Source organism: Leptodactylus fuscus, chromosome 10 (assembly GCF_031893055.1).
Source record: "Leptodactylus fuscus isolate aLepFus1 chromosome 10, aLepFus1.hap2, whole genome shotgun sequence".
NCBI lineage: Eukaryota > Metazoa > Chordata > Amphibia > Anura > Leptodactylidae > Leptodactylus > Leptodactylus fuscus.
The window spans coordinates 35,881,055-35,898,127 of record NC_134274.1 but is presented as its reverse complement, the minus strand read 5'-3'; the positions used below and the strand labels follow the sequence as shown (position 1 = coordinate 35,898,127).

Genomic DNA, 17,073 nt, shown 5'->3' with positions numbered 1-17,073 from the left:
CTCCTGGTCAGGAGACGCAAGTGCTGGACGGCATTGTTTCTCAATGATGAGGCCTTTTCTCGAACTGTATATTGTATAATAGAACCTAAGCGACAAGTTCTGCTATTACAAACACTTTATATAAAATACATCCTTTCTAAGTGTTGATGTATGGAAATGATGGGAGAGTCCTAGAGGTCCGAGAAGATATTCTCCATAGGAAATAACACCTTAAAGGGATTCTAGCATTGGATACCCTTTTTTTTCTCGATAACACATTAGAATAGCCTTAAGAAAGGCTATTCGTCTCCTACCTTTAGATGTCTTCTCCCCCCACCGTTTGGTAGAAAACTGGGTTTTCTTCGGTATGTAAATGTGTTCTCTCGCAGCACTGGGGGCAGGCCCAATGCTGCTAGAGAACTCTCCAGCAACACCTCCATCTTCTTCAAGAACCTGCCTCTCTGCGTGTCTTTTTCCGTCCTGGGTTTTCAATTATCTAGGCCTCTGCCAGAGCCGACTGCACATGCCTGGGCCGCAAGAAAATGGCCGCTTACACAGCTTACAGTAAACCAGTAAAACCTGGGGAAACCAGACAGCAGACAGCTTGCGAGCGATCGGCTTTAAAACTCATTCATTTGAATGGGTTTTCAAAGGTGACCACCCGTGCGTGTTTTCAGCCTCTCCGCCTGGTGTCCCTTTTTTTTTTTCTGCAGACACAAAATCCTATGTGGGGGATTTTATGTCTGCAGAAAAAAACGGACACCAGGTGGAGAGGCTGAAAATGCACACAGGCAGTCACCTTTGAAAACCCATTCAAATAAGTGGGTTTTAAAGCCGACCGCTCGCAAGCCATCTGCTGTCCGGTTTCCCCGGGGTTTGCCACGGACACCTGAGAAGGTGCTCACTCCTACCTAAGGGGTGTAATTATCCCCTAATCCTTTATATGTTAGGTCAAATTGACTGATTTTATTGAGTAATCATTAAAAAGTTACATTCCAAGCCAAAGGCCGTCGCAAAAACACAGTGTTGTTTGTTGCAGATTTAGCTGTTTTATTTATTTATTTGAACTTGTATTTTGTTACAATTTTTAAAATATACAAAATGCAACATAAGAAATTCAACATGGATCACAGTGTTTCAAATTATAATGAGAATAAAGGGTAGAGAGAAAGGTAGGGAGCTGGGGTGGTGAGGAAGGGGACAGGTCTGGAAGGGGAGGAACATAGGAAGCGTAATGGAATACATACACAACAGCTGCCAAAGTCAACAAACCATAATCCAGTAGACAATATGGACACAGTTCAAAAGCAAGATAGGAGTTCTTACAAAACATGGCTATATGGTGAGTAAATTGTTTAATATTGATGAGGAGAATCCAGATGTGAGTATATCGTCTGTTTGCTGGTTTTCTTCTCTACCACACAATGTACCAAATGTGGCTAACGTCGTATTCACTACAGGGGCCTGAGTGTATTCACAACTGCTGCACATAGTTTTCGTCCTCTGGTGCTTTCACTTCTATGGAAAAGAATGAAGATTTTCCTCTGGATATCATTCCTGACTGTTGTTACCATTCGGCCTGTAATGATATCCAGCTAAAATTCAGCAGTCCTTCACTTACACAGAAGTGAAATTATTGTCTGCTTGAGACTGGATGGAGCTATAGTCACATGTAAGTACCTAGTGGGTCACCACCAGGGTTGAGAGATCGGGATCGGAAAATTTCGGATTCCTATCGGCGATCGAGTAGATTTCACAATCGCGATCGGAATTCCGATCCCAATCTTTTTAGGCAGGATCGAAGTCGGAGGTTATTTCCCACAATGCTTTGCTATTGGCCAAGCATTGTGGGAAAAGCTAACAATGATAGCTCGGTCCCATAGGAATGAATGGATGCAACCAGCACACAGCCATGCATCTGGCCGCTTAACCCCCTGCACGCCGGCTGCGTCTATTCATTCTAATGGGAGACTAGCTAACATCTCTAGTAGCTAACACTTACCTGCACAGAAGTGCTGCCGCTGGTCCGGCCCCTGCTGTTGTCGCTTCTCTTCTCGCCTCACTGCCCCCGCCTCCCAGGTTAGTGTTACAGACCTAGGAAGAAGGCGGGGCTTGTGGCTTAGGAGAGTCTGGGCAGGTACTGGGAGGGGAGCACTCACGTCTCCCCGCCCTGTACCTGCCCACACTCTCCTAAGCCACAAGCCCCACCTTTTTCCTAGGTCTGTAACACTAACCTGGGAGGCAGGGGCAGCGAAGTGAGAAGAGATGAGAACAGGAGCAAGAACAGTGGGGACTGGACCAGCGGCAGCGATCTGTGCAGCTAAGTGGACACCAGGGGGGGGACTAAGTAGTCAGAAGATTTTTTTTTTAATCACTACACAGCGTGGAGTTTAACAATTAAAGCGTTCAATTTTTGGACTCCACGTTGTGTAGTGAATAGGATCGTTTCTAAAATCCGATCTTCGATTATTAAAAAAAATCCCATTGACTTGCATCGGGATCGGGTTCGAATGGAAAATGATTGGAAATCGGATTTTAAAAATGATCCTGAAATCTCAAGATCGGCTCAACCCTAGTCACCACCCTTAGGAGGATAACACAATATGTTCCAAACACAGTTTAGCACTGAATAGTTCCAGGCTATTTCTCATTACTGACTGTGAAGTTTTGCTGCTAATGAGGCCAGTAATGAGAAATGAATAGAGAATATATGTTGGCAGCCCATTCACATAATTCCATTTGAAGACTGGATCTGTGTCCTGAATGAATCTGTTGCAAGGAAAAAAACAAACCTCCCAGTCAAAGGAGAACCAAATAGTTCAGTAGTTCTGTGGAATATCCAGCAAATGGAAACCAGGATGACAGAATAAAACTTAGCTTTTAATTAAGCTTGATATAAAAATTCTTTACAAGTTTATCGGGGTAAAAATATACAGACATATATGGACACAGTGAACCTCTTACACACTTCAGGATTCAAGGTTCCTTAGTCATCACTCGTTTTCAATGGAGCAGTGGTTGGGTAGCGCACGCACCGATTCATTGCAATGGGAGTGCTGAAGATAGCTGATAGGGATTATAGAGAGGAAGCACGGCCGCTCCTACCTAGCAATACAACTTACTCTCATAGCTTGCATTGAATTCATTTTGTGGTGCATAGACTGTCCAAGATGCTTCAAATTTATTAAGAGGTATGCACTTCATAATAAATTTGGTGCATCTTGGGCTAGAGTCACACATCACATTTTTGATGCTGTCTGTGGTGCAGGTTTCAGTGAAGTTCTTCTAGCCAAAGCCAGACTTGGATCCAGCAAGAAGGTGATGTTTTAGACTAGGACTACACAGCAATTTTAGCCACATCTCCCGCTGCGTGCCGAAAGATTGCCGGGTCACCCCGTTATTCCTTAACTACTGTTTGATTTTTTTGCAACTAGAAGTTGCAGTCAAAATGTGATTACATACACTAACATTAATAAAGGAGTCACAGGTTAATCTGGCAATATAAGGTTAGGCAATGAAAGTCACAGCGAATATTGCCTTGTAGCTGTAGCCTAAGTCCTTCCATTGAATCCACTCCTAGCTTAAGCTCAAAAAACTGTGTAGGCTCTATTCCAACTACGCCAAATAGTTGTTACTCCTGGCTTGGTTTACCCCTTCTACCCTGGCCTACCCAAAGACAGGGTGCCTCGACTTCCATTGTGTAGAATATAGTGATGTTACAGCCAGGATATACACTGTACTCACACAGCCACATTGTCACCAGTGTTTATTGAGGTATATGTGAACTCAAAGGGACATGGCAAGGCCCTGCAGGGTACTATGTCTGCCTTCCCATGTATGAGGTACATGCTCCACCGGCTCTGAGTCTATGAAGACTGCCGTTAGTAACACCAGTTTTCGTAAATCTGCTCCATTGTTTCATCCTTTTTCTACAAAACACCAGCCTAATGTAGCTGCAATGACTACCAAATACACAGTTAAAGGGACAGTGTATCATCATATAGTGCAATAAGCCATCGGCATATTCAGTTATATAATGCATGAAAAGAGGCACAAAGCAGAAGTAAATGCATAAACCAGTTGCACAAGCGAGTAGTGAACAAGGACATAAACCAGTCTCCCACTTAAGGGCATTTTCTTTAAGGTGGTGGCTCCTATCACCTTATAAGTGTACTAAAAACTGCCTTTAGGCTAAGGGTTGGTTCACATCTGCTTTTGTATTCTGTCCCGGGAGAGTCCACACGGAGACCCCACGAACAGAATACCAAATGCAATTGCAAGCGCTGTGCTGTAAAAGCACACGGACCCCATAGACTATAATATCTATAAAAAGATGATTATTTCCACATAGCTTTATTCGTATGTTTATGCTACTATTACACCCCTACATAACACAATAGGAGCAGAAACATACTAATAAAGTGATGCAGAGATATTATAGACTTGACAGACTTCCTTTAATGCTAGATATTGTTTGCAGAAACAGCAATGCGATTTATCTTTTGACAGTCTTGTGAGAATATTATGGAGGGGAGACGGGTGCTGGCCATGGCCCATGAGTCTATTCTTTATGCAAAACTAGAACAGGTTTATTCTTTGCATTTCAAGTGTATAAGAGGTTCCTTAATAAAAGAATTTCTGCAAGCTAAGCTAATTGTATTAGATGTTCATGCTGCTTTCCTACTGAATAAAAAAACAATCATTGCTTTGCTGGTGTGCCGCCTTTACTTCAGAGAAAACCATACTTGTCACCTGTCACATGTAATCACAGACGAACTGTCACGGTTTCTACTCGCTCGGCTATTTCATTTCCTGCTTGTGATGTTATGGCGGAGAACACAGAGAAATGTAGTTCACTCTCAGGGGCAGAAGAATCTCAAGAAGTATGCCCGACAGTAGCAGAGCTACAAAGGCTCTTGGACAGAAGACGAACCTCTTCTACTCATCGTGTGGATGAAGTATGGCCAAACCTCTTCTTAGGAGATTTGTAAGTAACGTCTTTCCCTGCAGCAGTGAATAGTCTATGTACGTTATTATTTATAGAATGCATATCTTGACAAGCTACCTGTTATGAATAGTACCGTCTGCAATATACCATCATCTAGAAGTATATAGAACCCCAGTAACTTAAAGCGAATGTTTGCCGAATGCTTACTTCTGTATACTCTCTTATAGATTACTCAAACCTCAAGTGGAAGTGATTTAAGTAATAGCAGCTAGGGAGATTCTGGACATGTCAGCAGAATACAGTCAGTGTTCATGGTGTATTTAGTCTGTGAATGAAGATTGTGCATTACCGTACTATAAATATTGGAAATAGTCAGTAAGTGTCAATCAACAGACAAAAAATCCTTTTATAGGGATGCAACATATCCCTTATCCATAAGACAGGGGGTAAGATGCAGATCCGTGGGGGTCCATCTGTAATGAAAGGAAGGTTAACCTTAGGTGTGTGACCATAGTTGACCATATACAGTGTCCCTTCCCAAGGCAGGTTAGCAACTCCTGTGTACAGTGTTAATGCTATGTTCCTTTTATGCCACTGACCGATATGATGGATCGTATTCCTGTGTTAATACAATGTGTTGATTGCTGTGTTTGCAGGTACATTTTGTAGTTGTTTTAGCATGTCCCATGGTATGAGCCTGCACTAGCTGTGACTTGTCCTTTAGGTTATGCTGGGATGAAGGTGCACTGTATACGAGCAATCTTACCATCTTTCCAGGAGTTCAGCTGCCATGAAGCAGTTCATGCATGGAGTCGGTCTGTGTCCTTGTAGCATATCAGATACAGTATATTGAATATTGCATTATTTATCTATCCAACACAACTATAGACCACCACCATTCTGTGCAGGGTGTTACCATCAGGAGCTCTGTCACGTCAATCACTTCTAAAAGTCTGCTGTAAACAGCTGAACAGTGCACTATGGCTATCTGCAAGCAGTCCAATAGAAATAAATGGAGTGCCAGCATAATGGATGGATAATGGATAAGATGCCCTTGTTGGTAAATCCCTTTGAAGCTGTTATTGTACCACAACATCAGCTGTTAGTGTGCCCTATTAATACCTATAGGTGTCACAGAGATAGGGATCCGCTTAGTAAGATTGGCTCCTGCTCTGACAAACCTTATACATAGAGGTGAATGAACCTAGTTGTTACAGATTGGAATCAACTCGAACATTCCAAATTGTTTGTTTTCTAACAAACCTTAATCATTTGTGATTTGTGTTGGGTGAACTAAAATGGCCACCATGAGATGCATGGTGCAGTGAAAATACAGAAAATACACTACAGAATACAGTATCAGAATGATCTTCCTCTGCCCACTCAGCGTCTCCCTCTTTTTTTTTTTTTTTAATGAAAAAGTCAGTTCTGAAAAATCTTTTGTTAAGGTTTTTTTTGGGGCACTAGTTTTTTTTTCATTAAATACATACACAATTTCTGGATTTCTGAATTGTCAGCCATGACAGAGCAGTCTCCAAATCAGAGCAGTCTTCCTCCTCTATTTGATTAATTGGATTAGAACAGTTAGCATTTTTTGTAAGTAGTGGGGGCAGGGGTGGAATAGGAAGACATGACTGTTGGTGGTCAAGGAGTGTGGTACTGGTAGTTGATCTGGTAGGGGGAAGTTATGAAGATGTGTAAGAATCCCACAGCCATGAGAAGTCAGAAAAAGTGGAAAAGATGGTAACATTGCCGATGAGAATTCTGTCAAGACTTAGCAACTGGATCAAGGTGACAGAGGAAGAGAGTGGTGACACTGCTGATAGTAACGATTCCAGTTAATGTGCAACCCCAACATCCAAAAAGGCAGACCTAGGGAAGCTCACTGGATGGGGATGGTGGCTCCAGTGGTTCACATGTTTCCAGCGCTGCTGCTATTGGCAGCTACTAGTTGAAGTCATCTCACATATGGGAATTTTTTTGTGCATTACCAAAGGTTTCTCTTTCTCCTCTTCCATGCCAAAATCATTCACCCATAAGAGGAAAGCGTGATAAGGAAATAGGAACATGTGCCCAGTCATTACACAGTTCTGCAACTTAACCCACACCTGGCCAAGTTGCTGGTGGTGCAGTCGCTGCAGTAGCACTTAGTGGATTCCACTGCATTCAACCAACTGATACACACAACCTCAGCCAAGCAACAGGGCTGCATCTGCCATTAGGCAGGATGAGTATTTGCTGAGCGAACATTGCAAGACTCAACTTGTACAGAAGCTGAGTGTATGTTCTAGCCTTTTTTCTATGGGCTAGTTCACACGTGAACTGCCCGCGCGGGTTTTGACACAGAGAGAGACGCGGCGAGCCGCGTCTCTCTCTTGTCAAAAACCCGCCCGCCGCGACCATCGCTGTCGCGGCTTAACCCTCTGCTGTCGGCTCAAATGAATGAGCCGACATAGGAGGGAGCTGCCGGGGGCGGAAGCCGCGCGGCTGAGACTGCGCGGCTTCCGCCTGAAGAAAGGACATGTCCTTTCTTTTCTCCGCTAGCAGCAGCTCGCCGCTAGCGGAGAACAGAAGCCCGGCGGTCTCCATAGACCACCATTATAAGGGGAGGTTTTGGACGCGAATTCCGCTGTCAAAAACCTCCCCTTATACTCACGTGTGAACTAGCCCTATCAGTGCAAATGCACCAGGACCCTTTTGATGTGTCTGACATTACTTCTCTAGGAAAGTCGGCCCTGTTTTATATTACCACATGTCGGAGAATGTGGGCCTTTCCATGGACATGTTAGTGTGGGGAAAGGTGCAATTGACTGTCAACATGTGGAGCATCCGTTCTGAACAAGGACAAGACATGGTTTTAACAGCTAGCAAATAAGCAGGATATGCCCAGTCAATCAGAAGAGATCCTCCAAGCTCTACGAAACCAAAAGGACTCTAGGTTATCAGTTTTATTCTATTTTTCGCCTTTTATTTTAAGACTGCTTTGCTTGTCTTGCCATTTTTTGTCTTTTTCATACATAGCACTGAGCCCTTTGGGTATTAAATCATTAAATTGAATGGTACTTTGTATTTGCTCTATGAACCCCATACCCTTTTGAAATGGGTTTGTGTCTGACTGTTAGAGAGATGTACGCATATATGAGTGAGGTTTTTGCTGATCCCAGTGTCAGTAGTAGTGGCATTGTTTATTTGGAACTGTGTTGGTGTCCAATTTCTGCTCAATTTGTAGCCTTAGTAAAGGATTTGTGCATGATTGAGTGAGTGAAGTGAATTGACCCCTAACAGCAGCACCTATATCACATGCTTTAACGGTCTGTACATGTCGACATATATAGTGGTTTAATTTGTACGCTCATTTCAGCCATTCTTATGTGGCTCAAATACCCTGCTGGACATGTAGGGTCAAAACAGCCTGCCTTTGCACCACCTCATTTGCCACATTCTAGTTCTACCTTGAACATGCTGAAGTGTCTGTGTGAGCAGCAGAAGGTAGTGAATTATTGCTGCATACAGCAGAACACAGGGACAATGTGTTATTTTGAGATCCACCATTGGAAGCTCATGAGAGAAGTGTATTTCCTTCTCAGACCCTTTGAGGAAGCCATCAATCACTTACACTCATACAACAAGAGATGGAAGAGGAAGAACATTTTCCACCTCTTGGTTGCTGTCATTTCAATGGGTTGATGCAAGGCGAATTGGAGGAAAATCTTGGTCAGGGTCATTATAATGGAAGATCTGTGACTCCTAGATTGAAAGAGGAGGAGGAAGAAAACTCAATACTGATTCTTATTTCTGTCAATGATGATGACTCTGACCACAGTGACAAAGTTAAGACACACATAACAGCTCCCTGTATCCTTGCACACACTTAAAAGCTTGGCAGGCTGTATGCTTACTCACACAATGATTATTGTAATATTAGCATCAAGCTATAGCACAAGTACTGGAGCACTATGCTTTTAGACTCTCACTATAAAGCCAAACTGCCATATTATCAAAATTGACTGTATACCCAGCTTGCTGCAACTTTTAGGAAGACTATTACAAGTGTCAGTTGAATGTGTGACCAGGTGGCCTCACCCCACTTAGTCAGGGCTCCACCTCTTCTGCCAGTGCCAAGTAACAGGAAGAAAACCAGTGGCATCAGCAGCCAATACAGTATCTGAGAAAAGATGAACCAAACCATTTTCACACCTGACACCCACAGGCTGTACAAGTAGGAAGCAGGTACCGTCATACCTAGAGGGCTCCTATATTCCATCAGATAACTTTAACTCCATGGAATTCTGGGCCAATAGGTTAGATCAATGGAAGAAGCTGGGCCAGTTTGCTATGGGAATTTTATCTTGTCTGTCCTCAAGTGTAATGGCCAAGATGGCGTTTGGTGCTGTTGGTGATTTTGTGCTGGGACTTAGTTCAGAGAAGACAAGAGCCTAGATACAAGATACAATCACAGGCACCTGAGCAAGTATAATGTTAAAATGCCCTATCACAAACCTTGATTTAGGGGGCGGAGCTTGGCCACGGAGCGGGATGGCTGCTTGATTGTGTGCTCCGTCTTTGAGATATCTTGTTTTTGCTTGAAACTTACCTTTTTGGAGTGAATATGGTCAAGATTGGCCATGGTAAGTCTGGAGGCTCTCCTGAACCGAAGGACAGGCAACTCCAGTCGGTGGGAATGCAAAAATTCCTTAAAAAGCAGCAGACTTCAGGATCCTCTGCTTCCTCTGCGAAGAAGATGGCGCCTGATGAAATGGTTCAACAGCATGCAGTGCTGCATGACTCCGACGGGGATGGCTCCTCGCAGGATAACTCCTCGTCATCTATCTCTAAGGGGTACTTAAAAAGACTTTGTCTCAGTCTCTTTCGAATGCTATGGCCCCTGTTTTGAAAGAGCTCACTGCTTTTCATACAGACTTTGCTAATGTCACCCACCGAGTAGATATGTTGGAGACCTGTCAGGGAGAGTTTGCAGCATGTGGCCTCCTCCATGTCCGAGCGCCTGGTCACCCACACCGCTCATTTCAACGCCTATTTAACGATGGAGGACTTGGACAATTGTTAACGCCGCAGGAATCTGCATATACGGGGTCTTCCGGAAACCTATTTGCAAGAACAACTTCCATCTATTGCAGGCAGTATCTTCTCCTCCTTGTTTGGTGAGGATGTAGCTTCAAAAATGGAGTTGGAGAGGATCCATAGGGCCATTCGCCCCAAACCGAGTGCAGGAGCCCCGCCGCGGGATGTGGTGTGTGCCCTTTTTTCCCATATGCATACTGTGGATCTTCTTCGAGCAGCTAGGGATGCAGCTGATTTGTCATATGAGAGACACTTGCTGAAGCTGTACCAGGACTTAGCACCTTCTACTCTTCAGAAGCGCCAGGTGTTGAAGCCTCTTTTGGATTATCTCCGAGCTAAAGGATTTAGCTATGCCTGGTTATTTCCCTTTGGCTTTTCGGTACTTCATGATGGAAAGAGATATGTGATTCGTATGCCTCAGGATTTGGAGCGCCTTTGGGAAGCTTTGAATATCTCCTATCTCTGTTCCTTCTTGGATGCCGATGCAGGAGGACTCGATAAAGCTGCCAGTGACTTGGAAGCTCCCACTGAGTCGACCGGGATCTATAGATGCAGCGTCTGCCTCTGCTGAGGGTTGATGGTACCATTTGCCTCGTTTTCCAGTGGGATATATGGACTGTCCTTGTTCTCATTTATTTCCTGATTTAGAGCTCGTTTTGCTCTTTTTGATCGTATAGTATGCAAAAAGTGTCAATCAAGCCAATCCAACTTGTGGTCGGGGCTTCTGGAAGCCTGGGGGGAAATGCCAAAGGTCTGCAAGGCTGGAATTGCTGCAAATGGAGCAAAGCGTGAAGGAGGAAATTATTATTTCAAATAAAAATCATTGTTTCTAACCTTGTCAATGTCTTGACTATATTTTCTATTAATTTTGCAACTCATTTGATAAATAAAAGTGTGAGTTTTCAAGGAAAACACAAAATTGTCTGGGTGACCCCAAACTTTTGAACGGTAGTGTACATAATATGTATACAATATGCAAAAGGTTTTTTTTTTCTTCCAACAATTAAGGGCACTTTTTTACATTATTTTTATTATTATTTCAGGTGTAAAGAACGGTGTTCCAATAGTTGAGAGAGGTATTCCCTACTTAGATCAACCACTTTAGCTATTGCACCCAAACAAAAATAAAAGTAACAAAAAGCAAACCAAATTGACCTAATTACATCATTTAAAGATATTGCAAAACATTGTGTTAAGAAAAACCTGAAGCTTTACCAGAAATAACTTCAGTAATGCAGATTTTGATGTCGCTGAGACCACAAAGTCTTCTATATTCCACAATGTTGCAAGTGGTGAGACAGGATGTGACAGAGACTTAGAATGAAACAGGCTTTACCACATATTTGTATGCAATGTTAAGAAAGGGTTTCCAGAAAGAACTGTTTTTCAATAATTAGGGGATTAAACATAGTCCTATGAGGTCTTGTTTTTTGTAGGACAAATTGTACTTGAAAATGGCTTTTAATGTTCTGTACGCTGTACTGGGAAGCAGGAAAAAAATCATAAAGAAATGGAATTTTAAAAAATGCAGTAACAGCATTTCCTTACATTTTTTTTTTACAGCTTCCGCTGTGTAGTAAAACTGACATGCTAGTGTTATTCTTAAAGGGATCCTATCATTAAAACACAATTTTTTCTGCCTACCACATAGTAATAGCCTTAAGAAAGGCTAGTCTTCTCCTACCTTTAGATGTCTTCTCTGCGCCGCCGTTCTGTAGAAATCCCGGTTTTTGTCAGTATGCAAATGAGTTCTCTCGCAGCACTGGGGGCGTCCCCAATGCTGCGAGAAAAGTCTCCAGCGACGCCTCCATCTTCTTCAGGAATGTCCTTTTCACACATCTTCTTCCGGTGCGGCCAAACTTGTAGGCCTCAGGCCTCGGGCAGAGCTGACTGCACATGCCCGCGGCCACAAGAAAAATGGCCGCTTACTTACTAACAGTTTCCATTTTCTTGTGACACCTATTCTTTGGAACGACCACTTTAATACTAATTCTACATTTGAGGTGTGTGGGTTTAGCTGGATAACTGACTATTACTTAATATATGATCTTCATTTTTTTTCTATTAATCCACAGGAACACTGCCAATAACAGATATGAGCTGTGGAAACTAGGCATCACACATGTGCTAAATGCGGCTCATGGTCGCAGGTATTCCGAAGGCAACCCTGACTTCTATGGAGCCAGCATCACATACCATGGTGTACCAGCTAATGATGTGCCAGAGTTTGACATGAGTAAATATTTCTATTCAGCATCAACATTTATTCACCGAGCACTGACCACACCTGGAGGTAAAATTTTAAAAATCTAACGTATTTCCATCTATGGCAATATTTGCATCTATGATCTGCAGCTATTATACTTAAATAATAAGAAATGATTCCTCAGTGTTGTGTATACAGCTCCTGTCTATAAATTGAGGCTTCCTGCACACGAGCGTAGTGGACTTACAATCTGCCATTACTGATCAACAATCTGCACATAAACACGTTCACATTGCATCAGCATGTCATCTGCAATCCCGTATGCTTCCATACACTGGTCTGTACAGTAATGCGGCCAAGAATAGGACATGCTTCATAATTTGCGGTCTTTGAATACGACACAGACACATTTGCAAAATCTGGGCCCATAGAAATGAATGAGACCATGCTTTTGTCTGCAGCTGTGGATAAAAACTATGACTGTGTGCATGAGGCCTAAATTGTAGTTATGGAAGCAGAGTAAAGCCTCCTGCACATGAGCGGGTAAAAAATACTGTCTGCAATTTGTGGATAAACTCATCTGCATTTGTATTCCGTGTTTGCGGATCCACAAAAAAAAAACATGGCAGACTAGTACTAATGTCACTTGCTAATCCAAACCCTCTGAAATTGGACACATTGGAATCTATTTCCTGTTGATTACTAAGAAACTGATCCGCAATGCATCTGTAACTTCTCCACCCATAGAATTTAATGGCTTGTATACAATGTAAATGCAGTCGTAATTTGCGGTCCATTTGTAGAGCACGGACTAAAAAATTAGAGGAACAATTACTAATGACGGCACTATTTATAAGCAGGGGCTTTCATCCTTTCATTTAAATGGGAGTGCCAGAGATAGCCAAAGTATAGTGTATAGTTATCTCCAGCACTCCCATTGAAATGAATTCTCTCTTCTGCTCCATTCTGAACGGGAAGGAAAGTACATTCTTATAAGTGGGAATTCTGGGCCTTCTAGTGGTTTCATTGTTCACCGCTAGGGTCAGAAAAGATCGGATCCCGATTGGCGATCAAGTACATTTCACGATTGCGATCAGGTTCCGAGCCCGCCTAAAAAAGATAAGGAATGGAATTTCGATCCCAATCGCTCAACCCGGTTACCTGCACAGAACCGCTGACGCTCCCCGGAGCTCCGGGCCGTTGTTCTCTGTCCTCTCCTCTCTCATTCAGACGCTGGCAGCGTGCGTGAGCGTCCCGCCTCCCTAGGCTAGTGTTACTGATGCTGAGAGTAGGCGGGGCTTGTTGTGGCTTAGCAGTGTGTGCGGGTACAGGGCGGGGAGACGTGAATGATTCACTAGGGTGGCGGGGGCGCGTACAGTGCTCTGCTGGCGTCTGAATGAGAGAGGAGAAAAACGGACAAAGAACAACGGCACAGAGCTCCGGGAAGGGGCGTACACACCGGGAGGGGAGGCGGCAGCGGTTCTGTGCAGGTAACCAGACAGCAGGGGGGACTAAATAGCCAGTGGATTTTTTAATCACTACACAGTGTGGAGTCCATAAATTGAAGCCTTCAATTTTTGGACTCCACGCTGTGTAGTGAATAGGATCATTTCTAAAATCCGATTTTCGATCATTAAAAAATCCCATTGACTTGCATTAGGATCGGAATTGGGATCGGGTTTGGATGGAAAATGATCGGAAATCAGATATTAAAAATGATCCTGAAATCTCAAGAAGGTTCAACCCTACTCACCACTCTTTAATGTGTTCGGTATTCCGTTCAGGGGATCCCCAAGTGTACTCCCCGCATGGAATACTGAATGCAGATGTGAACCAGGCCTATGTCTAAAGTCCTACATTGTAAAAACGTGGTGTTTTTCCTTGCAGATTTTGCTACATTTTTTTTGAGGAATGAATATAACAGAAGGGAACCATTGAAGTAATGCCTTTCTATTTTCCATTCCTTTTTGAAGTCACTCCTGAGTTTTGGATCAAAAAATGCAGCAAAATCTGTAAAAGAACTGCTGTTGTTCTACAATGTGGTGCCTTAGCCTAAAAGACAATGAATGTTTAAAATAGTGACTATTGTGTCATAAAGTACTAAAATAAAAGAAGTCATACTCACCAATCCAATACGCATCAATCCTTGCAGCTGCCAATTCAACACTAACAGGTACCGCACCAATCTCTACATCCTCGCCTTCATCCATATCCACTGTAGCTATCCACTGTAGCCAGTGATCTGCTGAAACAATCACATGTCTGTGTCAGGACATCATCACAGGAGTCCAGGATGCAGAGACTGGTCAGGGATTGTGAAGCTATAGAACAGGAGTGGTGAGGATTGGGATGGTTAGTATGATTTATTTTACTATTTAATTACCATTGTGCATGTGAATTTGTTTCCCACAGCTTCTCTGTCCTCTATACCAGGGGTCCCCAACCGCCGGTCCACGGACCAGTACCGGGCCGCGGGACATGTTGCACCGGTCTGCGTACCGGCGGCGAGGAGTCAGCAGTTGCTGTGGAGCCGGAGAGTGCCCGGGGTTGTCACAACACTGACGTTTGGTTGTTGCTCATCGGGATAAGGTGAGCAAAGTGCGGGGTTGAGCCGGGACCCGCTGTATGTCCGGGATTCTAGTACTATGCAGGACATGCAGCGGGTCTTGGCTCCACCCCGCACTCACCTACCAAACTTTGGGCAACTACATTACACGTCACTTGTCCATGTGACGTGTAATGTAGATGTAGTGAGGCTTTCTCGTGTGTTTTCATATATACATTATTCTAATCTACACCCCCATGCTTAACCCCGCCCCAACCACACCCTTCCCTTCCCCCATACACACCCCTTCCCGCCCCCACCGGGCCATAGAAAAATTGTCTTGCTGAAACTGGTCCCTGGTGGAAAAATGGTTGGGGACCACTGTTCTATACCAATCCCTACCACTTATACATAATGCTAAAATATACTTTGAGTAAGTGATTTACAATGAAATGTACTCTCTCTCAGCCAGGCTTCTGGTACATTGTGTTGTTGGTATCAGCAGATCTGCGACTCTGGTTCTGGCTTACCTAATGATCCATCATCAACTCTCCCTGGTTCAAGCCATTCACACCGTACAGGAGAACCGCTGGATATCCCCCAATGCAGGATTTCTTCGTCAGCTGCTACGACTGGATGAAGAACTCCGCCAAACTAGACAGAATAAGACTACGCCAGAAATAAATCAACATGAAGAAGATGGGTAGAAGAAAACAGAAAAGAACATGTTGACATGACATGCAATTTCTACTTTTGTTTTTTTTAAATTACGTTTATCACTGATAGTTAAAATTTTGGTATTTTTGTATTGACAATGACGTTATGTGTATTTTTTATGTTTGCTTGTGATGAGTTTGTTTCAACTTTTTGTCTTAAAGCATACCTCCAGTTAGAAACAACTTTTTATAAATGAATAGTGTATGTTAATTTAAGAAACTTTATAATATATCTTATTAAAGATATCAGTTTTCTTTTCCACTGTGCACCAGTAGCCTCTTATCATCAGTATAGCAGTAGTAGAGACCTCCCCCTCAAAACAGAATAACAAAGTATAGCAGCAGCAAACTGTATGTTGTCCTGGGTGTCACTGTAGTAAATGATAAGTCTCTTATTTTTCTTCTATGAAGTATAATTTAACTTGCTGGACAAAAAAAATCACACCCATATGAACAGTAACATTGCAACAATGGGAGACAGATTTTACACAGATTTTGGTATTGAAAAAGATCTGTAATTTGCAAATTCTGCTGCACTATTTAGTCCTGAAGTGACTGAAGAAGACACCAAGACATGACCAATCCGATTATAGTGAATTGGATCCGTTGGGCCAGTTTGGGTCAGATTTGTCCATTTTTCTGTTCTGAAACACAGATCAACACAGATGTGAACCTAGAAAGAATGTATAAGTATGACACAAGGAAGTAAGAGAAGGAAAGGACAGAGTGAAGAACAGAGCTAACTGGGGGGATCAAAAACAGATACAGGTACATATCCAAGTGGGCACCAAGTACCAACACATGTGTATCTCATAAGAGATCTCAAGAATTAACATGTCGCGAGAACTCATGGCAACATTGTCCCATACAGTATTTAAGACATCTTGGAACTCATCTTCTCTCTGACATGAAGCAGCCACTAGAGAGCACTCACATGTAAAGTCCTGCATTGACACATATGATGAGTGCAGGGAAGCCTCTCTGTTTTCTGCATCAGAACAACGTGCTTTAGAAAGCCATTTCTGAAAGGAAATGTTGGGGGCTGCAATATATATTACATATTTATAACGCTTACAGCAGGGGTGCAGATCTGACGGCATCAAGGCTGAAGGTTGTAAGAGCAATAAATATATAATATAACAAATTATGGAGTAAAATATAATTGTTGGGGTAACACCCCGGGGTAAATGCCATCGGTATCCGAATCTGGAAAAGATGTGATGTGTCACGAGCTCGGGAGAACACAGACATACACTCAGATGCTGTATTCAAGTAATCTCATTTAATGGCGGGAAGACAGGTAGTTTAAGTACAATTCAGACAAAGAGCCGGCTTGGCTATTCTAATTAGTATAACATGATTGGTTATAGAGTTATAAGATAAGGCTGGTGCCGCACCTCCCATGAGACAACCTGAAGCGACCGCTTCAGGCGGCGCTATGCCAGGGCCCCCGGGGTGGGCAGCATTTTGTCCTGGACTGGCTTAGGGTCACCGTCACTGAGTGGTGGATTAGGGAGGTTGCTGAAGCAGCGCTGCTCCAGCGGCCGCCCCTCACGCTCAGGCAGAGAGCAGGTCCTCTCCGTGCCTGCTCTCTGCC

At 43.2% G+C, this 17,073-nt stretch overlaps 1 protein-coding gene across 1 annotated transcript; it reads left to right on the top strand.

Annotated features, from left to right (window-relative positions):
* The first annotated feature begins 4,805 nt into the window (after positions 1-4,805).
* DUSP13A (dual specificity phosphatase 13A) lies at positions 4,806-16,977 on the top strand. Its single transcript, XM_075257987.1, has 3 exons — positions 4,806-4,966; positions 12,085-12,302; positions 15,229-16,977. The coding sequence occupies exons 1-3, from the start codon at positions 4,806-4,808 to the stop codon at positions 15,465-15,467; spliced, it is 618 nt and encodes a 205-aa protein (XP_075114088.1). The 3' UTR covers positions 15,468-16,977.
* The last annotated feature ends 96 nt before the right edge of the window (positions 16,978-17,073 follow it).